At 57.2% G+C, this 26,348-nt stretch overlaps 1 protein-coding gene across 1 annotated transcript in view; it reads right to left on the reverse strand.

Annotated features, from left to right (window-relative positions):
- Positions 1–26,348, reverse strand: part of LOC140903747 (alpha-2-macroglobulin-like protein 1) — a 55,141-nt gene that overhangs the window by 3,074 nt on the left and 25,719 nt on the right. The window contains exons 10-28 of the mRNA XM_073325507.1: positions 25,881–26,111; positions 25,391–25,454; positions 25,100–25,245; positions 24,554–24,703; positions 23,848–23,914; positions 16,533–16,689; positions 14,278–14,503; positions 13,899–14,025; positions 13,222–13,343; positions 12,608–12,664; positions 10,876–10,954; positions 10,291–10,467; positions 9,736–9,817; positions 9,301–9,457; positions 7,988–8,062; positions 7,230–7,386; positions 4,795–5,006; positions 4,326–4,541; positions 4,050–4,174 (exon numbers count right to left, since the gene is read on the reverse strand). Coding sequence (XP_073181608.1) covers positions 4,050–4,174; positions 4,326–4,541; positions 4,795–5,006; positions 7,230–7,386; positions 7,988–8,062; positions 9,301–9,457; positions 9,736–9,817; positions 10,291–10,467; positions 10,876–10,954; positions 12,608–12,664; positions 13,222–13,343; positions 13,899–14,025; positions 14,278–14,503; positions 16,533–16,689; positions 23,848–23,914; positions 24,554–24,703; positions 25,100–25,245; positions 25,391–25,454; positions 25,881–26,111 — 2,627 coding nt within the window. The remainder of the gene's footprint in view (positions 1–4,049; positions 4,175–4,325; positions 4,542–4,794; positions 5,007–7,229; positions 7,387–7,987; positions 8,063–9,300; positions 9,458–9,735; positions 9,818–10,290; positions 10,468–10,875; positions 10,955–12,607; positions 12,665–13,221; positions 13,344–13,898; positions 14,026–14,277; positions 14,504–16,532; positions 16,690–23,847; positions 23,915–24,553; positions 24,704–25,099; positions 25,246–25,390; positions 25,455–25,880; positions 26,112–26,348) is intronic.

Below are 26,348 nucleotides of genomic sequence, written 5' to 3' on the forward strand. Positions count from 1 at the left end.
ACCGGGTGGCTCCTCAAGCCAAAATTGCTATAGAACGGGAGATCCAGGATATGTTACAGGTGGGTGTAATCTGCCCCTCTGGCAGTGCATGGGCATCTCCAGTGGTTCTAGTTCCCAAACCGGATGGGGAAATAAGCTTTTGCTTGGACTACCGTAAGCTAAATGCTGTAACTCGCCCAGACAACTATCCAATGCCACGCACAGATGAGCTATTGGAGAAACTGGGACGGGCCCAGTTCATCTCTACCTTGGACTTAACCAAGGGGTACTGGCAGGTACCACTAGATGAATCCGCCAAGGAAAGGTCAGCCTTCACCACACATCGGGCTGTATGAATTTAATATGCTCCCTTTCGGGCTGCGGAATGCACCTGCCACCTTCCAAAGACTTGTAGATGGTCTCCTAGCGGGATTGGGAGAGTCTGCAGTCGCCTACCTTGACAATGTGGCTATATTTTGTGATTCCTGGGCAGAACACCTGGAGCATTTCCAGAAGGTCTTCGAGCGCATAAGGGAGGCAGGACTAACTGTTAAGGCTAAAAAGTGTCAAATAGGCTTAAACAGAGTGACTTACCTTGGACATCAGGTGGGTCAAGGAACTATCAACCCCCTGCAGGCCAAAGTGGATGTTATCCAAAAGTGGCCTGTCCCAAAGTCAAAGAAACAGGTCCAATCCTTCTTAGGCTTGGCTGGATATTATAGGCGATTTGTACCGCACTACAGCCAAATCGCCACCCCACTGACAGACGTAACCAAAAAGAAACAGCCAAATGCCGTTCAGTTTTGTTCAGTATCTTCATAAATGATCTGGAGGATGGTGTGGATTGCACCTTCAGCAAGTTTGCAGATGACACTAAACTGGGAGGAGAGGTAGATACGCTGGAGGGTAGGGATAGGATACAGAGGGACCTAGACAAATTGAAGGATTGGGCCAAAAGAAATCTGATGAGGTTCAACAAGGACAAGTGCAGAGTCCTGCACTTAGGATGGAAGAATCCAATGCACCGCTACAGTCTAGGGACCGAATGGCTAGGCAGCAGTTCTGCAGAAAAGAACCTAGGGGTTAGAGTGGACGAGAAGCTGGATATGAGTCAACAGTCTGCCCTTGTTGCCAAGAAAGCTAACGGCATTTGGGGCTGTATAAGTAGGGGCATTGCCAGTAGATGGAGGGACGTGATCATTCCCCTCTATTCGACACTGGTGAGGCCTCATCTGGAGTACTGTGTCCAGTTTTGGGCCCCACACTACAAGAAGGATGTGGAAAAATTGGAAAGTGTCCAGTGGAGGGCAACAAAAATGATTAGGGGACTGAAACACATGAGTTATGAGGAGAGGCTGAGGGAACTGGGGATGTTTAGTCTGTGGAAGAGAAGAATGAGGGGGGATTTGATAGCTGCTTTCAAGTACCTGAAAGGGGGTTCCAAAAAGGATGGCTCTAGACTGTTCTCAGTGGTAGCAGATGACAGAACAAGGAGTAATGGTCTCAAGTTGCAGTGGGGGAGATTTAAGTTGCATATTAGGAAAAACTTTTTCACTAGGAAGGTGGTGAAACACTGGAATGCGTTACCTAGGGAGGTGGTGGAATCTCCTTCCTTAGAAGTTTTTAAGGTCAGGCTTGACAAAGCCCCGGCTGGGATGATTTAATTGGGGATCGGACATGCTTCGAGCAGGGGGTTGGACTAGATGACCTCCTGAGGTCCTTTCCAACCCTGATATTCTATGATTCTATGATAGTGGACTAAAGAGTGTCAGAAGGCCTTTAACCAGCTTAAAGTGACAGTTATGTCTGACCCTATGCTCAGGGCCCCAGACTTTGACAAACCTTTCCTAGTAACCACGGATGCATCTGAGCATGGTGTGGGAGCAGTTTTAATGCAGAAATCAAGAATTGCATCCTGTCGTGATTCTCAGCAAAAAAAGTGTCTGAAAGGGAAAGCCACTGGTCAATCACCGAAAAGGAATGTTACGCTATTGTGTATGCTCTGGAAAAGCTACACTGATATGTTTGGGGAAGGTGTTTTGACTTGCAAACCAAGCATGCTGTGTTGAAGTGGCTTCATACCATCAAGGAAAAGAACAAAAAACTTCTTCAGTGGAGTTTAGCTCTCCAAGACTTTGATTTTGAAATATAACACATTCCAGGAACTTCTAACAAAGTGGCTGATGCACTGTCCCGTAAAAGTTTCCCAGAATCAACTGGTTAAAATTGTTCTTGAAATGTGGGACATTTTGTTAGTTTTTATATAATCAGGAAGAAATCACAGCCAGTGTGGAACAGGCTGTCCAGCACCATCTGTGATTTGGGGGGCATGTCATAACCATATAGCTGAGGGTAGCGTAAAATTCCTCTGTTACCTGTAAGGGGTTAAGAAGCTCAAATAACCTGGTTGGCACTTGACCAAAACAAGCAATGGGGAAAGAAGATACTTTAAAATCTTGAGGGTAAGGGGGGAAGGCTTGGTTTGTGCTCTTTGTTTATGTGTTTTCTCAGGAGGCAGAGAGGCACCAGATCAGACAGAAATCCATCTCCTTCTCAGCAAGCTGCCTCTCTCTTTCCTTCTTCTCCAACTCCAAGCACCTAAAGGCCATCTGTCTTTCATGTTCTTTCTGTCTCTCTTCAGCTTCCAATCTGGCTAATTCTAACTTTTTTTGGACCTCACTTTCCGTCATCCTAGCCTTCATGTGCTTAGCTTAGCCTAACCCAAGAGCTAGAAAGAAAAAAAAAACCCACTTAGGAATTCCCTTGCAGGAAGTTAACTACCCTGCCCTTAGGCAGAGAAAGAAAAACTCCAGCTGCTCTCAGCTTAAAAAAAAAAAGGTGTCCTTTAAAAAAAAACCTCCTTGTTTTCCAAGCAGCCAAAAGGAAAAAAGAAATTGTCCTTTTAAAATCCTAAGCTCTGTGCTTTTGGTTCAAAATGATCCCTCCACGCTGCCAACATGTCAGGGTTCCCTCCCCATTCTGAACTCTGGGGTACAGATTTGGGGACCCTCATGAAAGACCCCCTAAGCTTATTTCTACCAGCTTAAGTTAAAAACTTCCCCAAGGCACAAATTCCTTCCTTGCCCTTGGTATCGCTGCCACCACCAAGTGATTTAAACAAACATTCAGGGAGGGCCACTTGAAGCCCTATCTTCCCAAAAATATCCCCCCAAGCCCCTACACCCGCTTTCCTGGGGAGGCTTGAGAATAATATCCTAACCAATTGGTTAGAAAGTGAGCACAGACCCAAACCCCTGGGTCTTAAGGACACTGACAATCATTTCAGGTTCTTAAAAGAAGAATTTTATTAAGAAAAAAAAAGGTAAAAGCATCACCTCTGTAAAATCAGGATGGAAGGTAACTTTACAGGGTAACAAAAGATTTACAACACAGAGGAATTCCCTCTAGGCAACTTCAAAGTTACAAAAACAGGAATACACCTCTCTCTAGCAAAGGGAAAATTCACAAGCTAAAACAAAAGATAACTTAATGCGCCTTACCTTGGTTACTTACACTTTTTGTAAGATTAGAGACTCGTTTCAGGATTGTTTGGAGGAGATGGATTTCTGCCTGACCTGGTGCTTCTCTGCCTCCCAAGAAAACACACAAACAAAGAGCACAAACCAAGCCTCCCTCCCACAAAGTTTTAAATTATCTTCTTTCTCCACTGGTCCTTTTGGTCAGGTGCCAACCATATTATTTGAGCTTCTTAACCCCTTACAGGTAATGGAGGAATTTTAGGCTACCCTTAGCTGTATGGTTATGACAGCCCCACTAGCCCCCAGCCAGCCTTGAGCTCCCCAGACAAGGGGCCCTGGCCCCAGGAGTGTCTTGGGAGCCGACTGTCTGTTCTAGATCAGCCCCGGGACCAGCTCTTTAGTCCCTGGCACATTCCAAGGGGGCCCCTGCCTCTGCCCCGAGCCCTGGGGGTGGATGGCTCCCACAGCGATTCCAGCCATGCCCCGGCCCTGCAGTGGGGCGGCTCTGCCCCGGCCATTTCCCTACTGCCTGGGGCCTGTCCCTGCCCCCGGGAGCTCAGACCCAGATGGGTGGGGGGCTGGGGCTCATACCGGGCGTGCAGGACGAGGCCGAAGTGGGATCTGGCGCTCTCGGTGCACTCCTTCGGCTCTGTCTCCACCCGCAGGTCAAAGGTCACGGCGCTCTTTGGGGGTGGCACGTTGTAGCGCAGAGTCAGCTGGGAGAAAAGCAGGAGGGCTGAGGAAGAGCCTGCTGCGTCCTGCCACAGCAGATCAGAGCCTGGGCCCAGAGCCAGGTGCCGTGGGGCAGTGCCAGGTCACAGCCAGTCACCGCTGGGCCGGCTGGTCCCCAGGGGCCCCTGCACTCACCTGCACAAAGACACAGCCCTCGCCGCTGGCCCGCACCGTGTACTGCCCGGGGATCTCCTGCAGGGCCGCTTGCTGCAGCACCAGCCGGTTGGCGTTCTCCACGTGGAATTGCTGCCGGGCCCCGGCCTGGGAGCTCACTGTCACCGACACAGCCCCGCTCGTGCTGTACGTCAGGGCTGCGTATTTGGCCAGGGCCTGCAGGGCCACCACCGTGTCCTGGGGAAAGAGAGTCACCGAGCTGCTGTCACGCTCTGGGGAGAGGAGCCCGGCTCAGACTCACTGCGGCAGCATCGGGACCTGCTGGGGCGCTGACATCGAGACCCCGGCTCCCGGCCCCTGAGGGCAGGGGGCTCGGCACCCAGGACTCCCTCTCCCAGGAAGGGCCTGGCTCAGCTGTGGAGATGCAGCTCCTGGCCCCTTCCTGCACCAGGGCCCCCGCGCTCATTTGCCCTGAGGGCAGGGGTATTACCTGTGTGGAAGCAAAGCCCCCGTAGGGGTTCTGCTGCTTGCTGAGCCAGCGGACGATCTGGGTGGCGGTCGCCATGTCGGCAGCAGACACATTGGGCAGGGAGAGATAGGCCAGGAGCACGTAAGCCGTCATCTCCACCTCCGCTGACGGGGCCTTGTTCCCGTAGGGGCTGGGCAGGGCCTTCACCTTCCTCTGCCAGTGGAGCTGTCCCCCTTGGAGAGGAGCCGAGGGAAGGGCAGCCCCATGGCTGCAGTTACAATACAGTGGGTCACCTGTTTGCTTTCCAAAGGGGCCCCAGGGGCTTCCCAGGCCAGAGGGACGCCTGCCCCGCACTGAATGCAGTGTCCTCTGGGGCAGGACACGGCAGCTGATTCAGAGCGCACAGCAGGGCTACACAAATGTAACATGATGCCACTGGGTGGGTCATCAGCAGGGATTGAACCCTGGACCTCTGGCTCTAAACCCCTGAGCTTCTGCTGAGCTCGAAACCCCTGAACCTCTGGTGCCTGAGCTAAAAGCTGAGGCCAGGTGGGTCACTGGCTCCAGGCGACCCCTAAACCTCTGGTGCGCAGCCACTAGAGGGGGCAGAGATCCCCTGTGTTAGTTTGGGCCCCTGCCCAGAGCCTGACCCAGCCAAAGGGCATGGGGCAGAGCTGATGCCGGGTTAACACCCCCCTCCTGAGTGATCCCTGGGGCCTTGAAGATGGGACCCTCACCCAAGGGCTGTTTCTGTCCAGTGTCCAATGGGCCCTCAGTGCGCCCCTAGGAGCACAGCTCAGTCTGAGCTCAAATGGAGCCGGTGAGAAACCCTGATGGGGCGTAGGGTGCAGACAGCATCGCACCCAGAGGCCTCCTCCCTGCCCCACCCCTACGCACAGAGCTGGCAGGGCTGTGAACTGCTTGGGCCCTAAGCAATTGCTTTGTCTGCTTATGCCTCGTGCTGCCACTGTTAGAGGGGGGCAGAGAGCCCCTGAGTTAATGTGGGCCCCCTGAGGCTGGAGCGGGAGCTGGACCCAGCTGAAGGGCAGCGGTGGACCAGACACTGGGTTATCACCAGACCCCACGGGGTGTTAGGGACCTCACAGATGTGTCCTGTTACCCAAGGGCTGTTTTACCACAGTGCCTGGTGGCCCCTTGGTGCCCCCAGCAGCAGAGCACCCACCTCTCCCTTCCCTGGGGCAGGAGCCATGTGCTACTCCCAGAAATTCTTATTCACCTCGGGGCAGGGCAGGAGGCGACACACACAACTTGTGGGCACAGACCATCTCCAGCTGCTGTGCCAGGGCTTGCAGAGAAGGGACTTTTCATCTGAGCTATGACACAACCAAGCCGCGTAGACCACGCAGCCGGCTCCTCTCTGTGGGGGGATATCTCTCCAGGGCCCGGCAGGAACCGAGCGCACCAGGCCTCAGCTCCCAGCACGGCTCAGTCTGAGCTCAAATGGAGCCGAGGAGATGCACAGAGATCACGGGGCCTGTTCATGATGAGTGTGAGGGACCCAACCTGGCACTCCCAGCGCCTCCTGGCCTCATGACGAGGGCTCCTTCAGCTCAGCACTGAAGGAGCACCACCTCCTGTGTCCCCAGCCATGCTCCCAGTGGGCTTCATGCTTCTCATGGGACCTCCCACCCTATGGGGAGCTGACCCCAGGCTGCATAGCTCACACTGGGGGCTGGGCTGGGAGTGGCACAAGGCCATTTGTGCAGGGAAAGGCTAGGGGAACTGGAGCTGGGGGACGGGCAACTGCCCAGCAGGAACGTGGGGGGCACATGATGCAGACAGAAACCTCCTCCTCTGCCCAGCTCCCACATACAGAGACAGCAGGGCCTAGCCGGCCCTGGCCCAATGCAGTCTGTTCCCCTCCCAGTATTAGCTGGGCCAAGCAGAGACTCGGGCAGGGACTCCCCAGCTGGGATGTCCCCAACACAGGATGGGTGCTGGGATCCTGCGGCATCTCTCCAGGGCTCGGTTACGGCCCGTTCCCCTTGGGAGCTGCCTACGCAAAGCCCTGTCCCACGGGCTCTGAGCCCACTGGATCCCATCACGCTCCTGGCCCCGGGTGCTTTAGAGGGCTGGGTGGGACATGGGGCTTTGCCCCTGTAGGTTCTCAGCTCCGATACCCCCAGCCTGGAAGCGACCCAGACTTGTCCCCCTTCACTCCATGTGCTGGGCTCTGGGAAATGGCGGGCCGATCTCACTCCAGGTCTGAGGGGACAAGTGTCCCCATGACAGAGCCCAGCGCGTCGGCCCCTCACTGGCAGCCTCAGCAGAGACCACGGACTGACTGGGCCACAGAAACCCAGCTCCCCTGCCAGGCTGAGAAGGCCCCAGGGCAGGGATGACACCTGGGTGGGCAGAGCCGTGGGGGGCAGCTGGCCCTGCCATGTCGAGAGGCCGGCAGCGAGGAGAGCACTAGAGCGAGGGGCTGCCGGTACCCGAGCTGATGCTGTGCTGGGCCAGGCTCTGCAGAAGGGCGCCCCGCAGCTCTGTGCTCCCCGCCAGCCCGAAGGCGTAGGCCAGCAGCGCCTGCGTGTAGAGGTCACTGGTGCTCGATTCCTGGAGGCACCGGAGGGCCCTGGTCATCATGGGGTCCTGGGACGGGGGAGACACCGAACAGACTCCCCGTCAGGCTGAGCCGGCCAGAGGAGACACCCTGCGCCTGGGGCCTGCGCACGTCCCCCGGCAACCACCCCATGGGGCCTTAACAATGCTCCACCAGGCAGGCATCTGTCATCTCCCCTGACCCATCCCTCCCCACCGCCACCTTTGCCATGGGCCCATCTATAAACAGCCCGCCCAAGCCACGCCCAGAGCCAGAGCTGGAGCTGGACCCAGAAACTGACCGAGCTGCTGCATCTTTCTGATGCCCTGACTCCACTGTCCCCATCCCAGTCTCTCCCTCACCCGCTTCCCAGTACCAACCCCTCTCCCCACGGCTCCCAACAGCACCCCAAATCCCTCCCTGGTACCAACCCCCCAGGACTCCCCCGTCTCAACCCAAACCCTTCCCTGGTACCAACCCCCCAGGACTCCCCCGTCTCACCCCAAACCCTTCCCTGGTACCAACCACCCACGGCTCCCATGTCTCACCCCAAACCCTTCCCTGGCACTGACTCCCCCCTCACTGTCACCAACAATCTCCATTCCCCCTGACTGTTGGCCCCTCCCCTGGGACAGCAGGGCTTGGCCTCACCGTGAGCGGCTGCCCCAGCTCCAGCAGCCCTGCCGTGATGTAAGCCGAGAGAGAGAGCTCGTCCACCACGCCGCCCTGAGGGGGATGGAGACACCGGGAGCCGGCTCAGACCGAGTTGTGGGCCACCTTGCCAGGAACAGGTGAGCCGCTGCCCAGCACAAGCCCATTGGGCCAGAACAGAACCGGCGCCAGCGCTCCAAGTGGCTGGGTTTGGGTCCTGCCTCCTGCTGCGACCTGTCAGGCCCTCTGGGTCCCGAGCAGCGGCCCCCAGTCATAGCAGCCAGGGAGGCCACACTGTGGCAGTGAGTTCCACAGCTTTGTTATAGGGAGAGGCAGTGCCCGTAGCTGCTCCATTGTCAGGGCTGTATAAAATTTCAGTATAAAATCATGTCTGAGGCCACCTGGAACCAGAGGCTGTTAAGTTGGTTTGAACTGACATTTGCCAGATTTCCTGTGAAGACCAGGGGCTGTTTCTGCAGAGGCTGAGGGATTTGTCCCTTGCTGGGCAAATTCCTGCTTATTAAATAGTCCCCCCATGCGTTTGATTAAAATTTGTCTCCTTCTAGCTCCCAAACAGCTGGGTACAGCCCCGGCCCCTTCCATACAGTCCCGGATCCCTGCAAACTCCAGGGCAGTGGCAGGAATTAGGTTGTGACTCGAGCTGGGTGGGAATTTCCTGCTGAAATGATTTCTCCACAGACGATGCAGTTTCCACAAAACCAAAACTTTGAGAGAAAATGTTATTTTTGCTGAAACATTTTGATTTCTGTTGGGAAAATGGAAACGCAACATTCTGCTGTGGGTCGGTGGGGCCCAAATCGCAGCCTCTTGGGTTGGCAACCTGAACCGAAACCTTCCACTGCAAACCTGTTCAACATTCAGCTGCACCAGCCTTGTGCCCCCGTTCCCCTATAGACTTGGGCTCCTTTGGACTACATCTCCCATGATGCACTGCAGCTGCCCTTCTGACTGAGCCACATGGGGAGTTGTGGGAGTTGCATGACTTCAGGGCTGGGCTGGGTCCTGCCCATCAGGTTCTCCATGCCATGCAATGAGTGCGGGGTTTGCTCAGTGCCTGCAGGGAGACCGGGCTGTACAGGAGCCAGGGGTGGCTGGACCAGGGCTGCTCCCTTGTTCGGTGCAATAACCTGCTGCCTCGGCCGTTCAACCCATTCAGCCGTTGCTAAAAACCCAGGGAAATCCCCCAGACCAAACCGGGTAACAACAACCAGCTGCCATGAGGGGCCCCCATCCCCTTCCCCAGCTTGTCTCCTCTTCCCCCATCCCATCAGCCCATCCCCCCAGCCTCCCACCTGCAGGGCATTGTTGAACAGCTTCCCCACACTACGGAAGCAGCCGCTCTCCAGCTGGTGGCGCTGCAGCCATTTTAGGGCGTCCTCTAGGTGCTTCTCGTCAATGGAGATGTAGGGTCTGGCCTGGCCAAAGGACTTGAGAACGAAGGCCGTCAGCCTGGGCGGGGAGAGACGCGTTAGAGGGACACTCTGCTGGTGATGCTGCGGGCCAGGAGGGAGGCGTGTGGGGGACGGGGATGGGGGTCAGCATTGTGGGGCTGAGCAGAGCTGTCAGGGGAGCCCAGGACAGGAATGGGGGGGATTTGGAGTGAGTACGTGGGGCAGACCTGTGTGGGGAGCAGGACTGGGATAGCAGAGGGGCTGGGGGTCAGGCTGCAGCCCGATAGGCCCTGCCCACCCAGAGCCCTGACTTGCCCGTGCCATGCGGCCCCTCACCAGGTGTTGCCCACGGCGTCGCTCTCCCCAAAGGCGCTGTAAGAGCCGTCGTTGTGCTTATAGAGCAGCTCGCGCTGGTAGCCTGCGGGGACAGGAGGGAGACAGTGAGTCCTGGATCCGCTCACCCCCAGGGGCTAGAATCCACCCCCAGCCTAAGCCCCGTGGGGCCCGCTAGCCCTCCCCTCCCCCACGACCTTGAGACTCAGAGATTCCGGGGTAGGTTTGAATAGGGGAATGGAGTTAAGGCTGAATAGTGCCCTGATTCCCTGAAACCCACCAGTGCCCGAACTGGGGCTAGATCCCAACCAGCGCCCCCTAGAGGGAAAAGGGCTCCTCTCCCATTCCCTGAATCCTGAGTCAAACAGTCCTTATGACCTAGGGCTTGGAATTGGTGCCCCAGATATGAAAGGCCACGGATCACATTCCCTGGCCCCCAGAGCCAGCCAGGGCGCTGATCTGGGGCTGGATTGGAATCCGGGCCCTGGAGGTGGCATGGACACGGCCCTAACATGGTCCCGCCATGCTCTGGGAGCGCAGGGGCAGGAGGACACTCACCGCTCTGGAGGAATCCCTGGGCCTTGTGTCTGATCTCCGGGCTCAGCTGCCCGCTCTTCTCCAGGTACTGCTGGATGTAGATGTTGGGAGCAAATCGGACCATGTTCTGCTCTCCGCAGCCGTAGGGCATGGCCAGCAGGCGATCTATGTTCTGCAGAGCCGTGCCCATTATGTCTCCTGGCACCAAAGGAGTCGGGGGAGCAGAGAATTACCAGGCTGCACAACAGGTGCCCCGTCCCTAACACCATGTCTGTGAAGCCCTGGCTCACGGGGGCCCAGAGCCCCCAGTTGGATTCAGGCCTGGTGGGGTTACGCAGATACGTGGTGCTGAATAGCCAAGACGCCAATGCCCTGGCACAGCTTCATGGCATCACCGTGGGAGTCTATTGCCCCTTGCTGGGGACGAGGCCCTGGAGCACAGACTGCAGGGACCAGTCCTGCCCTGGCCCCAGGCACCCACTAGACCTCATTGGTCTTTTCCATCCATGATACCCCAGCCTCTCTGATCAGAGCGCTGGGCCACAGACGGGCTGGCTGGCGAAGGGCACCGTGCCCTGACAGGGAGGGGGCACGGGAATTCCTTACCCAGGACAGTCACGTGGGCCCGCTCGGACCCTGCCAGGACGTTCGCAGGCAGCTGCAAGGAGATTTCTTCGGATGCTGCGTAACATGAAGGCGAAGACACACCGTTAAAGGTCTGCTGGGAATCTGCCCCTGCCTCCAGCCAATTGGATCCCTCCATTCCTCACCGTTTGGGTCTCTCGCCCAATCACAGCCCCTCTCTCAATCCCAAGCTCCCCCCACTGAATCATAGAATCATAGAATATCAGGGTTGGAAGGGACCCCTGAAGGTCATCTAGTCCAACCCCCTGCTCGAAGCAGGACCAATTCCCAGTTAAATCATCCCAGCCAGGGCTTTGTCAAGCCTGACCTTAAAAACCTCTAAGGAAGGAGATTCTACCACCTCCCTAGGTAACGCATTCCAGTGTTTCACCACCCTCTTAGTGAAAAAGTTTTTCCTAATATCCAATCTAAACCTCCCACACTGCAAGTTGAGACCATTACTCCTCGTTCTGTCATCTGCTACCATTGAGAACAGTCTAGAGCCATCCTCTTTGGAACCCCCTTTCAGGTAGTTGAAAGCAGCTATCAAATCCCCCCTCATTCTTCTCTTCTGCAGGCTAAACAATCCCAGCTCCCTCAGCCTCTCCTCATAACTCATGTGTTCCAGTCCCCTAATCATTTTTGTTGCCCTTCGCTGGACTCTCTCCAATTTATCCACATCCTTCTTGAAGTGTGGGGCCCAAAACTGGACACAGTACTCCAGATGAGGCCTCACCAATGTCGAATAGAGGGGAACGATCACGTCCCTCGATCTGCTCGCTATGCCCCTACTTATACATCCCAAAATGCCATTGGCCTTCTTGGCAACAAGGGCACACTGCTGACTCATATCCATCTTCTCGTCCACTGTCACCCCTAGGTCCTTTTCCGCAGAACTGCTGCCTAGCCATTCGGTCCCTAGTCTGTAGCGGTGCATTGGATTCTTCCATCCTAAGTGCAGGACCCTGCACTTATCCTTATTGAACCTCATCAGATTTCTTTTGGCCCAATCCTCCAATTTGTCTAGGTCCCTCTGTATCCTATCCCTCCCCTCCAGCGTATCTACCACTCCTCCCAGTTTAGTATCATCCGCAAATTTGCTGAGAGTGCAATCCACACCATCCTCCAGATCATTTATGAAGATATTGAACAAAACCGGCCCCAGGACCGACCCTTGGGGCACTCCACTTGATACCGGCTGCCAACTAGACATGGAGCCATTGATCACTACCCGTTGAGCCTGACAATCTAGCCACTGTGGCACATACGTGCCCTTGAGGGTGAGGGCTGGGGGTTCACAGTGTGGGGTCCTGCCTGTGGGACTCGGTCCCTCTCCTGGCCCCAGAGAGCCAGTGTGACGAGCTCTGCAGGGAGCATCATACACACAGGGGCCAGGCTGAAGGGGAGAGGAGCTGGCGCAACAGGGGTCCAGTGACACTCGGGAGCAGGAGCCAGATGTACTCGAGCCTTCGGCCTGTGGCAGACGGCTCCATAACTGCCCACTAGGGAGTGCATCTTCCCTGGGCAGCTGGGCCTGGACCCTGTCCCAGGCCGGACATTGGTCTGGATGCCCCCTGGTCCAGTCTGGCCGCTCCTGTGCCCCTAGCTGAGCCATCCAGCGGCCCAGCCATCACTGACGTGCTGCAGCCAAGTGACGGCTCGGGCGTCTCCCCGCGTTAGTGACACCCACTGAGCCCCGCACAGGTGCTGGGATCCTACCTTCCTGGCAGAGCAGGGAGCTGTGCGCCTTCTCCTCCAGGATCCCCCCCGGCTGTTGGGAAGGAGCATCAGACAGAAGGTCAGGACGAGGGACTGTGCACGTCACAGCCTGACAGGGCCTGCTAGGTCAGCCAGTGCCCTTAGCCAGGGCAGGATCATTCCCTACAGCCCGTGCTGTGGGGCTCAGGCACATCCAGCTCTCAGTGCTCCAGCGATGGGGCTCCCGTCCCTTCCTCGGGGAGACGGTTCCCAGCCCAGCAGATCTTGCCATTTCTTCCTCTTCAGCACAGAGTTTCCCGCTGCTAATTCCCTCCGCCCCCTCGAGCCCTCCCGTGTGTCACACTCAGCCACCCCCCTTGGGGTTAACCCCCATCTCTGTCTGCCCCAGGACTCTCCTGCCAGCTCCCTGATCTCGCTGTGATGGGGCCGTGTGACGTGGCCAGTGCAGGTCGGGGTCTGGGATGCCGACTGTGCGGAGCTGGGACATTATTTTCTGTGGTAGGACAAAGAACAGTCACAAGTGCAGACTCGGCCCACGGCTACCAGGGGGTGAGACCCAGGCACCAGATCTTGCTCTGCTCTCCCCAGAGGCCCCGACCAGACACTGACCTGGACCAGCAGGGGCTTTATCACAGTGTCCATTCGCCCCTGAGCCGGCACCACGGCCAGTTCATTGCCGCACAGCTCCTCGGTGTGCAGAGCCTCAGTGCTGACGGTGAAGTTCACCTCTCCTGCCGAGCAAGGTGGGAGACGCCCCCGTTAGACCAACGCCCCTGCCCAAGGGAGACAGAACCCCGGGTTGAGGCAGAGAGAACCCCGGGGCTGAGGGCGGGAGGATACTTGAAGGGGTAGGGTGGTGAAGAAGGGAGAGAAAAGTAGAAAAAGAAAGAAAATGGAGAGAGAGAGAATGGAGGAGAGAAGGCCAGAGGGGAAGGAAAGGACACAGGGAAGTGGGGACTGTGGGAAATTGCAAGCAGGCTGTAAAGGGTTTCACTGTTGGGGCGTCCTCTCAGCCCCTTCAACCCAGCAGCTCTTCTCATCCCCTCCCCTTGCACCATGCTCTCAGTGACCCTGTCCTGCGCCCTCCTTCTCACTCCGAGACCAGAGCCTCCAATGCTCCTTACCCATCTGTCCCCCCATGGAGAGCCTCCAAAGACCCCTCCCTGCCTCCCTTGTGTGAAGGCTCCAACACCCCCCTGTGAAGGCTCTCTGCCCCCCCACTGTGCAGAGCCCCTCTCCCCTTCCCTGCCCCTCCCCTCCGGCACAGAGCCCCCAGTGCCCCTTACCCAGGCTGCTCGCTGTCACCTCCCACTGGAAGGTTTTCCCTTCATCTGCACAGAGGCAACTGGTGTAGGCGCCGTCCTCACTTGCCTGCACCTGGAACTGTGCAGACTCCACCAGCGTCAGCCGCACCTGTGGGGCCCAACACGAGAGCCCCCTTAGGGCTGTGGGGGACGCGCCAGCTCCAGCCCAAGAGGTGGCCCCTCTGGGGATCAGGCCAGGCCCCACTCACTGTGATGTGTTTACCTCAGTGGTCACAGGGTTACTGTGGGGCATCCAGGTCACAGCCAGTGACTGCCAGTGCCACTTGTCAGCCTGCGCCACTGCCCAGCTCCCCAGCCCCAGGTCACCAGCCCCAGCAGCTCAGCCCCAGGCGGCGCTCACCTTGATGCACTGCTGCAGGTAGTTGAAGACGGTGGCCTTTAGGGCGAAGGCCTCTCCCCGGATTACGGAGTACGGCAAGGCCAGCTCCACAAAGAAGGGTTTGAAGGCCATGAAGGTGGCTGTGGGGGAGAGCCCAAAGCCCACCTCTGCCGTGCAAAACATCCCAGCCTTCCACTCCGTGATGGTGTCGGGCACCGAGACTGGGATGTCCTTGGAGCCCCCCTCGCTGGGCCGGGACAGACACAAAGCAATTTTAGACAAACGTGCAACTCAGGTTTTCTCTGTCTGTCATCCCACCTCAGCCTCTGGATGGCAGCTGTATGTTGCACAATAATATCGAATCCCAGGGAGTGTCCCTTGTGTACAATGGTGTCTCCAAATTAAAAGAATTTACGCACATGCATCCTCCAAATTCATGTCCCAGTCCCAGAGAATTGTGACCTTGATGTGGTGGAGCGGCATGAGTGTTCCCATGATCCTGAGAGCGATGCTGTCAGGAGTCTCATCCTCCTGGCAGAGTCACCCAAGGCGGCAAGGTTAAAGGTGAGGTTCCAGACGAACAGCCGTCTAATCCCCGCCCCCCAACTCCTTAACAGCAGGGCAGGCGGATGAGGGAGAATAACTGAACACTAGGAGGGGGACTGGGAATCACTTATTGGACCAACTGAGCTGCTGGGACTGATTGGTAACTCCCCGCTAGCAGGGGATAGAGGTTGCAACCAAGCCGAAGAGAAAGCAGGGAGGTCGGAAGCAGATGTAACTGATAGAAGACGGGTCAGGTATGCTAGGAAGAGACAAGTGAGGCACTCCATGCCTCTTTCCCTTGTGCACTGGGCCAGGATCTGGTGAAAAGGGAGGGCCTGGTCCCACGACCTTCCCCTCCGCCCATCCATCTGGGGAACAATGAACCACTGTTGGACGGCTTGGCACCATCAGAGAGGCCCATCCCAGGACTTTCGGGGTAGGAAAAACTGTTGAGCCATGACCTGTCCACTAGGCCTGCTGGCCTCTGAGTGAAAGTCACTACCAATGTCTATTGTCATTAAATAATTGCTGTCTGGCCTGCCCTGTTGTCTGACCTCCCATCATTTTCTGCAAATGTGAAAATTCAAATAGATAAAGATAAAATAAAATCATTGCTTAACGCCCATAATTCTGTGCAACTGTGAATATTTAAATTGATAAAAATTGAAAAAAAAAACCCTTAAAAATAAACAGCAATATTATCTGTCAAAATTATAATTATAAAAATTAAATTTGAATTCTGCCAAGCTTAGACACTGGACTCAGTTCTGCCCTTGATAAGGTTACTACAGAAACACAGAGGGCTTAAAGCAGCCCTAAGCCAGCATGGAAGTGTGTTTGCTGGCTAGCCCAGAGGTATCTCTCTTCTAAGCGGGGGGCTGAATCTACCTTCAGCGTGCCCTAGGAATGTGGAGGCCAGAAATGAGATGCAATGCCATGGCTGCCCACCTTCCTTAGGTGCGCCAGTCTTTGTAGTCCCACTGCTCCTTCCCTGTCCCTGTTGTCTGGAGCCTTTATCTGGGGTTGGCTCAGGATATTTGGATTCAGCACAGAAGCAGCAAGGGAAGTGTTTAGAGCAGAGGTACCAAAACTGTGGGGCCCACCCCCCTAAGGGGGCATGGAGGAATGTTGGGGGAGGGGGAGCGTGGCTGGCCCAGGCCAGCCCCCATGGGGGTGGGGGAGCGCCACCAGCCCTGCCCTACACCCAGCTCTGTTCCAGCCCCACCCCCAGCCTCGGCACGGCTCTGCACCCGGCTGAGGGACCTGGCTGCCAGCCCCCAGCCACGGACCCCAGCCCCATCCTCAGCCTTGGCCCCTGGCCACCACTTCGTTCCCAGCCCGGGGTGGAGGGTGGGTGCAGGGGTGAGGCCAGGAGCAGAGTCGCACCTGGCTGCAGGCCTGGTTGCTGGCCCCCATCGCAGCCTGGCTGCGGCTCTGCGCCTGCCTCCGCCCCCAGCCTCAGCCCCTAGCCATGGCTCTGTCCCTGGCCCTGCTCCTGGCCCCAGCCCCACCCCCAGCTGCAGCCTCAGCCTCAGCTCCCTTACCCCAGTTTGCAGCTCCCACGCCCTGGAGCCGCGGCCCCACTCCTGATCCCAGCTCCAGAGTGGGGGCAAGGGGTGGGGGCAAGGGGAAGAGGGGGCATAACCTTCAAAAGTTTGGGGACCACTGCTTTAGAGGGCCAGGCATGGAGGTTGCTCCATAGGGAAGGTCTGCAGGAGCTCCTCACTCACCCCACGGGGACCAGGTCCCACAGCCACGTCTCTGGGAAGTAGGCACGTGGTGCTGGCTCCGGCTCGGTGCTGGGCTCTGGCTCAGGCAGGGCGTTACCTAATCCACCACGCCCTACGAGTAGGTCCTCCCTCGAAATCCCGGCTTTATATGAAGAGTCTAGAAAAGTGTGACAGGGAAGAGCAAGGCTTGTCACTGCACACAGGCAGCTTCAGGCACATCCAGGCCCTTCCCCCCATGCATCTCTAGGGGCACAGAGGCCTTTCCCCCACACCAACCCTCCTACCTGCAACAATGCCCCTCCCCCTCACAAAAACACCACTAGGTACACTACCCCCTCCACATTCACCCACACCAACACCCCTCTCCCCCACGGCGTTAGACACGGCAACGCCCTCCCCTCACACACACCAACACCCCGCCCCCCCACGGCGTGAGACACGGCAACGCCCTCCCCTCACACACACCAACACCCCGCCCCCCCACGGCGTGAGACACGGCGACGCCCTCCCCTCACACACACCAACACCCCGCCCCCCCACGGCGTGAGACACGGCGACGCCCTCCCCTCACACACACCAACACCCCGCCCCCCCACGGCGTGAGACACGGCGACGCCCTCCCCTCACACACACCAACACCCCGCCCCCCCACGGCGTTAGACACGGCAACGCCCGCCCCTCACACACACCAACACCCCGCCCCCCCCACGGCGCTAGACATGGCGACGCCCGCCCCTCACACACACCAACACCCCGCCCCCCACGGCGTTAGACACGGCGACGCCCTCCCCTCACACACACCAACACCCCGCCCCCCCACGGCGTGAGACACGGCGACGCCCTCCCCTCACACACACCAACACCCCGCCCCCCCACGGCGTGAGACACGGCGACGCCCTCCCCTCACACACACCAACACCCCGCCCCCCCACGGCGTGAGACACGGCGACGCCCTCCCCTCACACACACCAACACCCCGCCCCCCCACGGCGTTAGACACGGCAACGCCCGCCCCTCACACACACCAACACCCCGCCCCCCCCACGGCGCTAGACATGGCGACGCCCGCCCCTCACACACACCAACACCCCGCCCCCCCATGGCGTTAGACACGGCGACGCCCGCCCCTCACACACACCAACACCCCGCCCCCCACGGCGTTAGACACGACGACGCCCTCCCCTCACACACACCAACACCCCGCCCCCCACGGCGTTAGACACGGCAACGCCCGCCCCTCACACACACCAACACCCCGCCCCCCCCACGGCGCTAGACATGGCGACGCCCGCCCCTCACACACCCGAACACCCCGCCCCCCACGGCGTTAGACACGGCAACGCCCGCCCCTCACACACACCAACACCCCGCCCCCCCCCACGGCGCTAGACATGGCGACGCCCGCCCCTCACACACACCAACACCCCGCCCCCCCATGGTGTTAGACACGCCCCTCACACACACCAACACCCCGCCCCCCCATGGTGTTAGACACGCCCCTCACACACACCAACACCCCGTCCCCCATGGTGTTAGACACGCCCCTCACACACCCCAACACCCCGCCCCCCCAGGCGTTAGACACGGCAACGGCCGCCCCTCACACACCCCAACACCCCGCCCCCCTACGGCATGAGACACGGCAACGCCCGCCCCTCACACACATCAATACCGCTCCCCCTCACAGCGTTAGACACAGTAACGCCCCCCCCCACACCAACACCCCTCCCCCTCACAGTGTTAGACACAACAATACTCTCCCCTCCCCCACATAGCGTTAGACATTTTCCTAAGTGGCAATAAAGCAGGTATAATGTAGAAGGACGTCCCCACTGGCTGCTGCCTCTTGGATTAGACATACCCCAGGATTCCCCAGATTGAATCAAAACACTGACCACCTACTCCAGGATCCTGGCTGTGGTTAATGTCAGAGGAAGAAAAAATACTCAGAATGCACTAGCTGTCCAGGACAGAGCAGGCGGGAATCCCTTCGAGAGTGCGGAAGGTGGCTGTCTGCTTGCTTGGGGGTGCTCTGTGGAAGGGGCTCCAGAGACAGCACGGGCCTCCAGTTCATTTCTGGTTGTCATTCGAAGTATTTGTTCGAATCTATAAAATTCTCTGTGGTTTGGGATCTAGGTATCCGAGATCCTGCCCCTCTCTGATGGGCTGGGAGTAGGGATTGTAACTTGGGTTTAGGTGGAGTGGGAATGCCCTGGCAGTGGCTCTGACATTAGGTGGGTCAGATTATTGTGCAGTTTATAAAGTTTACATCTGGTCCCGGCTGTTGGTCCAAGCTGGGAACAGATCAAAATAAACAAACCAGTCATGAGCCCTTCCTGACCCCTGCAGTGATTAGCTGATGTCCTGAAGGAAGAGATTTGATAGCCTTGCACAGCTCCAGCTCTCTGAGTATATTTCCGTGGCTGCCTTGTGTCAGCTGACTCAGGCTTGCAGGGCTCGGGCTCCAGGGCTGTTTAACTGAGGTGTAGACATTCAGGTGCAGGCTGCAGCCTGGACTCTGAGGCCCTGTGTGGGGGAGGGTCCCGGAGCCCAGACTCCAGCCTGAGCCTGAATGTCTACACTGCAATTAAACAACCCCATAGTTTGAGCCCCGTGAGTCAGCTGACATAAGCCAGCCACAGGTGTTTACTAGCAGTGGAGACAGGCCCTCTGTGGCCACAGTATCTGACTCCACAACTCCTGAAGCTTCAGTGAATCCCCCAGAATTAATTTCTATTTGTTCTAAATCTCCCAGCTGTCTGTTCATTCAAGCAAATGTCCCCTGGGTCTCATATTGTGGGGCAGGATCCAAAGCAGGGACTGAGCTCTTTCCTCTAAATCCATCAGAACCTGAAACATCTCAGCAAAGTCCCCTCCTTCTCTTCTTTTTTTCTAGACTAAACAACCTTCGTTCTGCCATGAAATCCCCCAACTGTATTGCCCTTCTCTAGGCCTTCCTCAGCTCAGGAGCAACAACCAAAACTGAGTTCAGGGCTCCGCATGAAGGTGGTCAGTGCTCTCTCTAACGCCATTGAGACACATTCTCTGTAACCCACCACCAACATGGGCTGGCTTTTCTGAGTGCTGCTTCACTCCGGGCAGACGGTTTCATAGAGCTCTCTCCCCAGCGACTCTGAGGGCTTTCCCCAGCCTGACCAATCCCATTTCTGGGTCTTCAGGGAGAATTTCAGAAACAAGAAGGATGGGAGCTCACCCATTGGCCTTCCTGGCGGGCCGTGCTTAAAGTTGGGTTGACTGCTGAATCTGAAGATCGGAATATCAGGGCAGATAAAAGGTTTCTTGGTGTTGGCATTGGTGAGAATTTTCAAAGCCGCATCCTGGGAAAAAGGAAAGAAGGGAAAACAATACAACCAGCAAAAAACTGCACAAGAGGCAGTAAGGGGCTGTATTTTGCTGGCCATTAAAGGGGAAAGTAACTATGAAGCAATAAAGCTGAAATACTAGCAGTCCCAAGAGTGTGGTTCTATATCTGTGAGTTTGCTTGGATGAGAGGAGGCAAGTCTTCTAAAGTCCAGATGCTCTCATAACAGCAACTCATGACACAAACAACCCTCCCCGCCGCACGGCTCAACCTGGACAATGCAATGAACAAAATAGCAATTCAATTCGACAAAATACCCCACTCACTATCATGCCACTCTGCCCTCCCCAAACCCATCCCCAAGTGCCGGAGAAACAGATGGGCCTTGCAGCATCTATTGACCTCGAAGGTCAACATGTTCTGGTGACTCAGGTTTCTGGTGCATTAGTAGGAGCATTGCCAGGAGATCGAGGGAAGTGATTATTCTCCTCTGTTTGGCACTGGTGAGGCCACATCTGGAGTATTGCATCCAGTTTTGGGCCCCCCACTACAGAAAGGATGTGGACAAATTGGAGAGAGTCCAGCGGATGGCAATGAAAATGATTAGGGGGCTGGGGCACATGACTTACGAGGAGAGGTTGAGGGAACTGGGCTTATTTTATCTGCAGAAGAGAAGAGTGAGGGGGGATTTGATAGCAGCCTTCAACTATCTTCCAAAGAGGATGGAGCTCAGCTGTTCTCAGTGGTGGCAGATGACAGAACAAGGAGCAATGGTCTCAAGTTGCAGTGGGGGAGGTCTGTGCTGGATATTAGGAAACACTATTTCACTAGGAGGGTGGTGAAGCACTGGAATGCGTTACCTAGGGAGGTGGTGGAATCTCCATCCTTAGAGGTCTTAAGGCCGGCTTGACAAAGCCCTGGCTGGGATGATTAGTTGGGGTTGGTCCTGCTTTGAGCAGGGGGTTGGACTAGATGACCTCCTGAGGTCTCTTCCAACCTTAATCCTCTATGATTCCCCAACTAGACTGAGGGCCTTCTGCAGAGAACACCCCACAGCCAGTTTCCCCCTCCTTTTTAACACAGGGGGCTTCAACTCCAGCAGCTCTGCTGATCACCACTGTGGCACTCTCCCTGTGTCCCTGCAGCCCAGAGAGGGAGGAAGCACGAGGGTGGCTGGCTGCTGGCTGAACTCCTCTCCCGCCACTTGGGGCTGCTGCACCTTCCCTGCTCCTGGAGTCACATTTTGCCTCTGCCTCCACTCCCTGACTCACCTGGGCAGATGGTCTGCAAGGCAGGCAGCAGCGCTGGGACTCCAGCATCAGAGAAGGTGCAGCAGCCCCATGTGTGGGGGAAGAGCTCAGTCAGCAGCCAGCCACATTGCTACTTCCTCCCTCCCCTTGGCTGCAGGGACATAGGGAGAGTGCTGCTGTCCTCGCTACTGGGCGTCCCCACCAGAGGCGTAGGGTGACCAGGTGTCCAGTTTTTGACTGGAACACCCGGTCAAAAAGGGATTTTGGCGTCTCCGGACAGCACCACTAGCCTCCATGCTGCGTGGCTCCCAGGAAGCAGCCGGCACGTCCCCCTCTGACTCCTACATGCTGGCTCCTCTGCTGTCGCTGCCCCTGCCCTAAGCACTGCCCCCGGGAACCATGGCCAGTGGGAGCTGCAGGGGCAGTGCCGGCAGACGGGGCAGTGTGCAAAGGCACCTGGCCGAGCCTCCGTGTAGGAGCCGGAGGGGCGGAAGGGGGAAATGACACTGCTTCTGGGAGCTGCTTGCGGTGAATGTCTCCCGGACCCTGCACCCCTGACCCTCTCCACAACCCCCTGCCCCAGCCCTGATCCCCCTCCCGCCCTCCAAACCCCTCAATCCCAGCCTGGAGAACCCTCCTGCTCCCCAAACTCCTCATTCCTAGACCCATCCGAGTCCAGACCCCCAGCCAGAGCCCTCACTCCCCCCCATGCCCCAACCCAACCCTGATCCCCCTTCTGCTATCACCAGCAGGAGAGTGAATTTGTGGGGGGGGGGTGGAGGGTGAGAAAACCTGGATTTGTGCTAGAAATGGCCCACCTGATGATCACTTTAGATAAGCTATTACCAACAGGACAGTGGGGTGGGAGGAGGTATTGTTTCATATTCTCTGTGTATATATAAAGTCTGCTGCAGTTTCCACGGTATGCATCCGATGAAGTGAGCTGTAGCTCACGAAAGCTCATGCTCAAATAAATTGGTTAGTCTCTAAGGTGCCACAAGTACTCCTTTTCTTTTTGCGAATACAGACTAACACGGCTGTTACTCTGAAACTTCTGCCCTCTGAACCCCTCAGTCCCAGCTCAGAGACCCCTCCCGCACCCTGAACCCCTAATTTCTGACCCCACTCTGGAACCTGCACCCCCAGCCCAGAGCCTGTACCTCCTCCCACACCCCAACCCCCTGCCTCAGCCCAGAGCCCCCTCCCATACTCCAAACTCCTTGGCTGCACCCTCTAGCCCGGAGCCCTCTCCTGTACTCCAAACCCCTCAACTGAAACCCTCACCTGCTCTCGCATCTCAACCCACTGCCTCAGCCTGGAGCCCTCTCCCGCACTCTAAACTCCTTCTGGCCCCAACACGAGCGACAGAGGGAGGGGGGTATGGAGTGAGTGGGGGCAGAACCTCAGAGGAGGGGCGGGGCATTAAAAACTGCTCACTTAAACTTCAAGTTTACTTGGTTTTGCTTCTCAGATATTGTAGAACATAGATTTTAACTTTTTAGGGGCAAGAGTAACATCTTTGCTATATTATACAGCACTAAGTAACACTCAGGAATAACCTTAAAGCTTATTTCCAGCAAACGCAGAGAGTGATTTAGCAGGTCTGAATGAATTGCTTGTGGCTTCCTCACTCCATGCACTGCACAGACACACCGAGAGTGCTGCTGCGTCCCCACCACAGGCATCCTGAGGAGTCTGGGGGGCAAGTGACCCCCCCAGAATCTTTCATTTGTGCCCCCCCACTAGCCACAGCTACAGAGTTCTGCACCAGCCCAAGTCTCTGAATGGATTGATGGTGCATTCCCTGTGGAGCACAATGCAGTAACCCAAGTCTTGAGGTGACAAAGGCCTGGATAATGGTAGCAAGGTCCACGCCACACTGAAAAGGTTGCAACAGTTTGGTCAGACTTATATGGAGAAATGCCGTCCTGGCTACTGCTGCTATCTGATCAACTCAAAGCAGCTACAGAGTCATTGTGACCTGCACATTGCAAACTTGTGGGTGACCTCCCTGTGGGAGGGGCTGATACAATTTCTGCCATTTCTTCTGGTTGTTTTCCCCAATCTAATCTCAGCCTTACCTGAACAGCCGGATAGCTCTGCTATGCCCCAGCCTCAACTGGACCCTGGGTAAGCACTCAACTGAACCTTTGTGGCTTAGTGTGGTGGACACAAAGAGCTGCAAGTCGGCAGCAGACAGAAGGCATTGCAAGCTATGCCCCTCCCTCACCCTCCTGGCACTGCACAGACACACTGGATAGGAGTGGGAGACAAGGCAGGACCTTGAAACGCACTCAGGAGCGATAGCCCAGCACCAACCTCTGGGATCTCTACCGAAGGGACAAGACTACCTGAGGGCGAGTTTCTCAGCTCTCTCTAGGGTCCACAGGTGAGTCAACAGCTGCTCATGATCAGTGGTATTTCAGGCAAGCTAGCACTACCATGTCCCTCTCGTTATCGGCCAGACCTCAGCATAATCGGTGTCATTTCATTGACTCCAATGGTGCTGTGCCAATTTACACCAGCTGGGGATCTGGCCCCAATACCTACGTATATTTCTCTCTCTGATTCTGAGGCTCCAGTTCAGCAACTGTGGCCTCATCACGCTCTGGCCTATGCATTTACTTTACCTTAAATAAATGGTAGGAGTCACTGTCAGAAAACTGGCCAGGCCAGGGCCTGCTGTGATGCTGCCACCAGGGATGCATGTATCCAGAGTACTCAGGGAAATATGGACAATTGCCTGACTCGTGCTCTCGAGCCCCAGCGGGATAGTCTCCTTGGGGAAAACGGGGGAGCAAGTTATAGACCTAAAAATAAACAGACAACATGAGGTGTGTGAGCTAAGCCAGGGCCCAATTCTAGTACCTTCTCTCACTGACGCATCACCCCACAAACCTCCCCAATTGCCCTGGCCAATCTCCAGCACAGATGCCTCCCTCCATCCAGCCCTAGCACTCAACTCCATCTCCTGCAGGGGCGTCTGTTGCTGCAGCTCCCCCAGATCCATTCCTTACTATCACTTGGGCAGGGGCAACTCCTGCTACCGCAGAGGAAGGTAGAGCCTCCCATAGTGCAGCTGGCCAGTTGTCCCCTGCTGTACATGGGGGGCAGGGAATTCTCCTGCCCCTGCCCCTGGGGACCAGCTCTGCCCTGGAGAGCGAGCTCCGGTTACCCCGGCCATTATCTCAGCTCCGAGCTCCATGTTCCCAGCCAGAGCTGGGGGGTGGGGGTGCCGGGAGCGGGGCACTGCATGGGCTGATGAGAGAACAGGCAAGGCAAGCGGGGACCCCCCAGAGTTAGGGGCTGTCAAATGCCATGGGAGAAGCCCTCAGACGGGGAGAGGTGTCCTCGAGGTCCCCCAGCAGCCGTGCATCGCCCCTCCCTGCATGGGGGGAGGACTCGAGCGGGAGGTGGCCGGGCGAGCGGCTGAGCTGCTCTGGACTCACGGTGTCGACGCTGAGCTCAGCCTGAGGCTTCATGAGCAGCACGCTCTGATCCACGGCGTGGACGGCGCACAGGGACCCGGGGGCAGCCTGCACCTGCAGCTGGAGCTCTGAGCCCGGCAGGGCCCGGTCCTGCGAGAAGGCCAGCTTCACCTGGGGAGGCACAGCGTGTCAGAGGGGAGGGGGAGACAGACCCCCAGGGGCAGGAGGAGACAGGCCAGGGCAGGGGCGAGGGCAGGCACCGAGGGTCACTCTGGCCCCAGACCCCACTGGATGAAGGGCTGGGGCTTTGGGAGTCGGTGCTGGGGGTCGGGGGTTGAGGCAGCCCAAGCTCATTCAGCGCCCCCATGGGACGGCTCATGGAGCAGCAGTTATTCATAGACACCCCGGGGGAGGGGAATGGGGGTGCAACGACCCTGGCGCTGCTGTAAGGCCAGCGAAGGGAGGAGCCGAGGGCACCCAGTGATGCCCCTGCTCAGGGCTCCTGTTATGTGGCAGGGAGCAATTCCCTCACCCCAAAGGCTCCTCCGCCCCGAGCCCCAGGCTCACCTTGTTCGGGAGGCACTTGGCCATGCGCAGCAGGGTGCTGTCGGCAGCCATCTCACCATCGGGCAGCACAGTGTAACCCAGCACCTTGGCAGTGGGTGCCAGCTCAGCACCGATGGGCAGCTCCACAGAGAAGGAGCCCTTCAGCCCTAGGGATGGTGGGAAACACCCAGGGGAAGTCAGGCCCAGCAGGCAGAGCCCCCTCCCCCAGCCTGGCCCCTGCTCAGGGACTCAATCCCCAGTTGCTCCTGGGAGCAGGGGCCTCCCTGCAGTGACCCCTCCCCTGCCACTTACCAGCCCCCTCCCTGAGGTCCAGCCCCTTGTGGAGGATCCTGGTGATGGCTCCCTTGGCCACGACCTGCGGAGGAGGAGACGGGAGTCACTGAGCAGATGCTATATTGGGGGCTGACAAAATCCCTGATGTGGGGATGGCTACACAGGCTGGAGTCAGGGCAGGGTGCGGCCTCTCCACTTCATGGACTGAGCCATGGCAGGGGAGCAAGAAAGCATATTCAGGCAGGTATCCTATTTCCCAGCCCCCCAGGTCAGCCAGCCCCCACTTTGAGGCCAGACTGTAACCAGAGCCCCGAGTGGGAAAAGGAGAAAAGCCCTGCCTTGATCTAGCCCCACCCTTGTAATTGAAAGGAACTGTTCTATTGCCCACTGGCCTGTTGTGGGGTCACAGGACTGATAGCGCATCTCATGCTCACACACACGCATGCACACACACACACCTTGTGCTCACACACACACACACACTTTAGTCTCCCAGGATGGGGCTCACCAGGAAGATGAAATCCAGGCTCCTGGACACGTTCCCCAGGGCCTCCCTAGCAATGATGTAATCCACCTGGAGCTGCTGGGCCTGGTCGCAGGGCAGCACCCCACCCAGCGAGCGGATCTTCAGGAAACTCTGGCTCTTGGAGTAGAAGGGCTCCAGGTGACGATAGGCATCCGGGTAACTGGGAGAGACTCTCCCATACACATAACTGCGATCCACCTGCTTGAACTGCCCCTGGGGGATAGAGAGAGCGATGGGGATCATCAGGGATGCAGAGTGCCCAGCATGGACAGGAATGCTGCCGGGGCAGGGCAGGTTTTGCTAACTGATTTCTTCATCAAGACCCCTTGCCCTGTGTCCATAAGAGTTAGAGTAGAAAGAGAGAGAATCTGGAGCACTGGGCCTGGTGTAAGATCTGAGGCCTGAACCACAGTCAGCATAGCCAGGCCATGCTATGAGCAAAACTCAGGC

This window comes from Lepidochelys kempii, chromosome 27 (assembly GCF_965140265.1).
Source record: "Lepidochelys kempii isolate rLepKem1 chromosome 27, rLepKem1.hap2, whole genome shotgun sequence".
Classification (NCBI taxonomy): Eukaryota; Metazoa; Chordata; order Testudines; family Cheloniidae; genus Lepidochelys; species Lepidochelys kempii.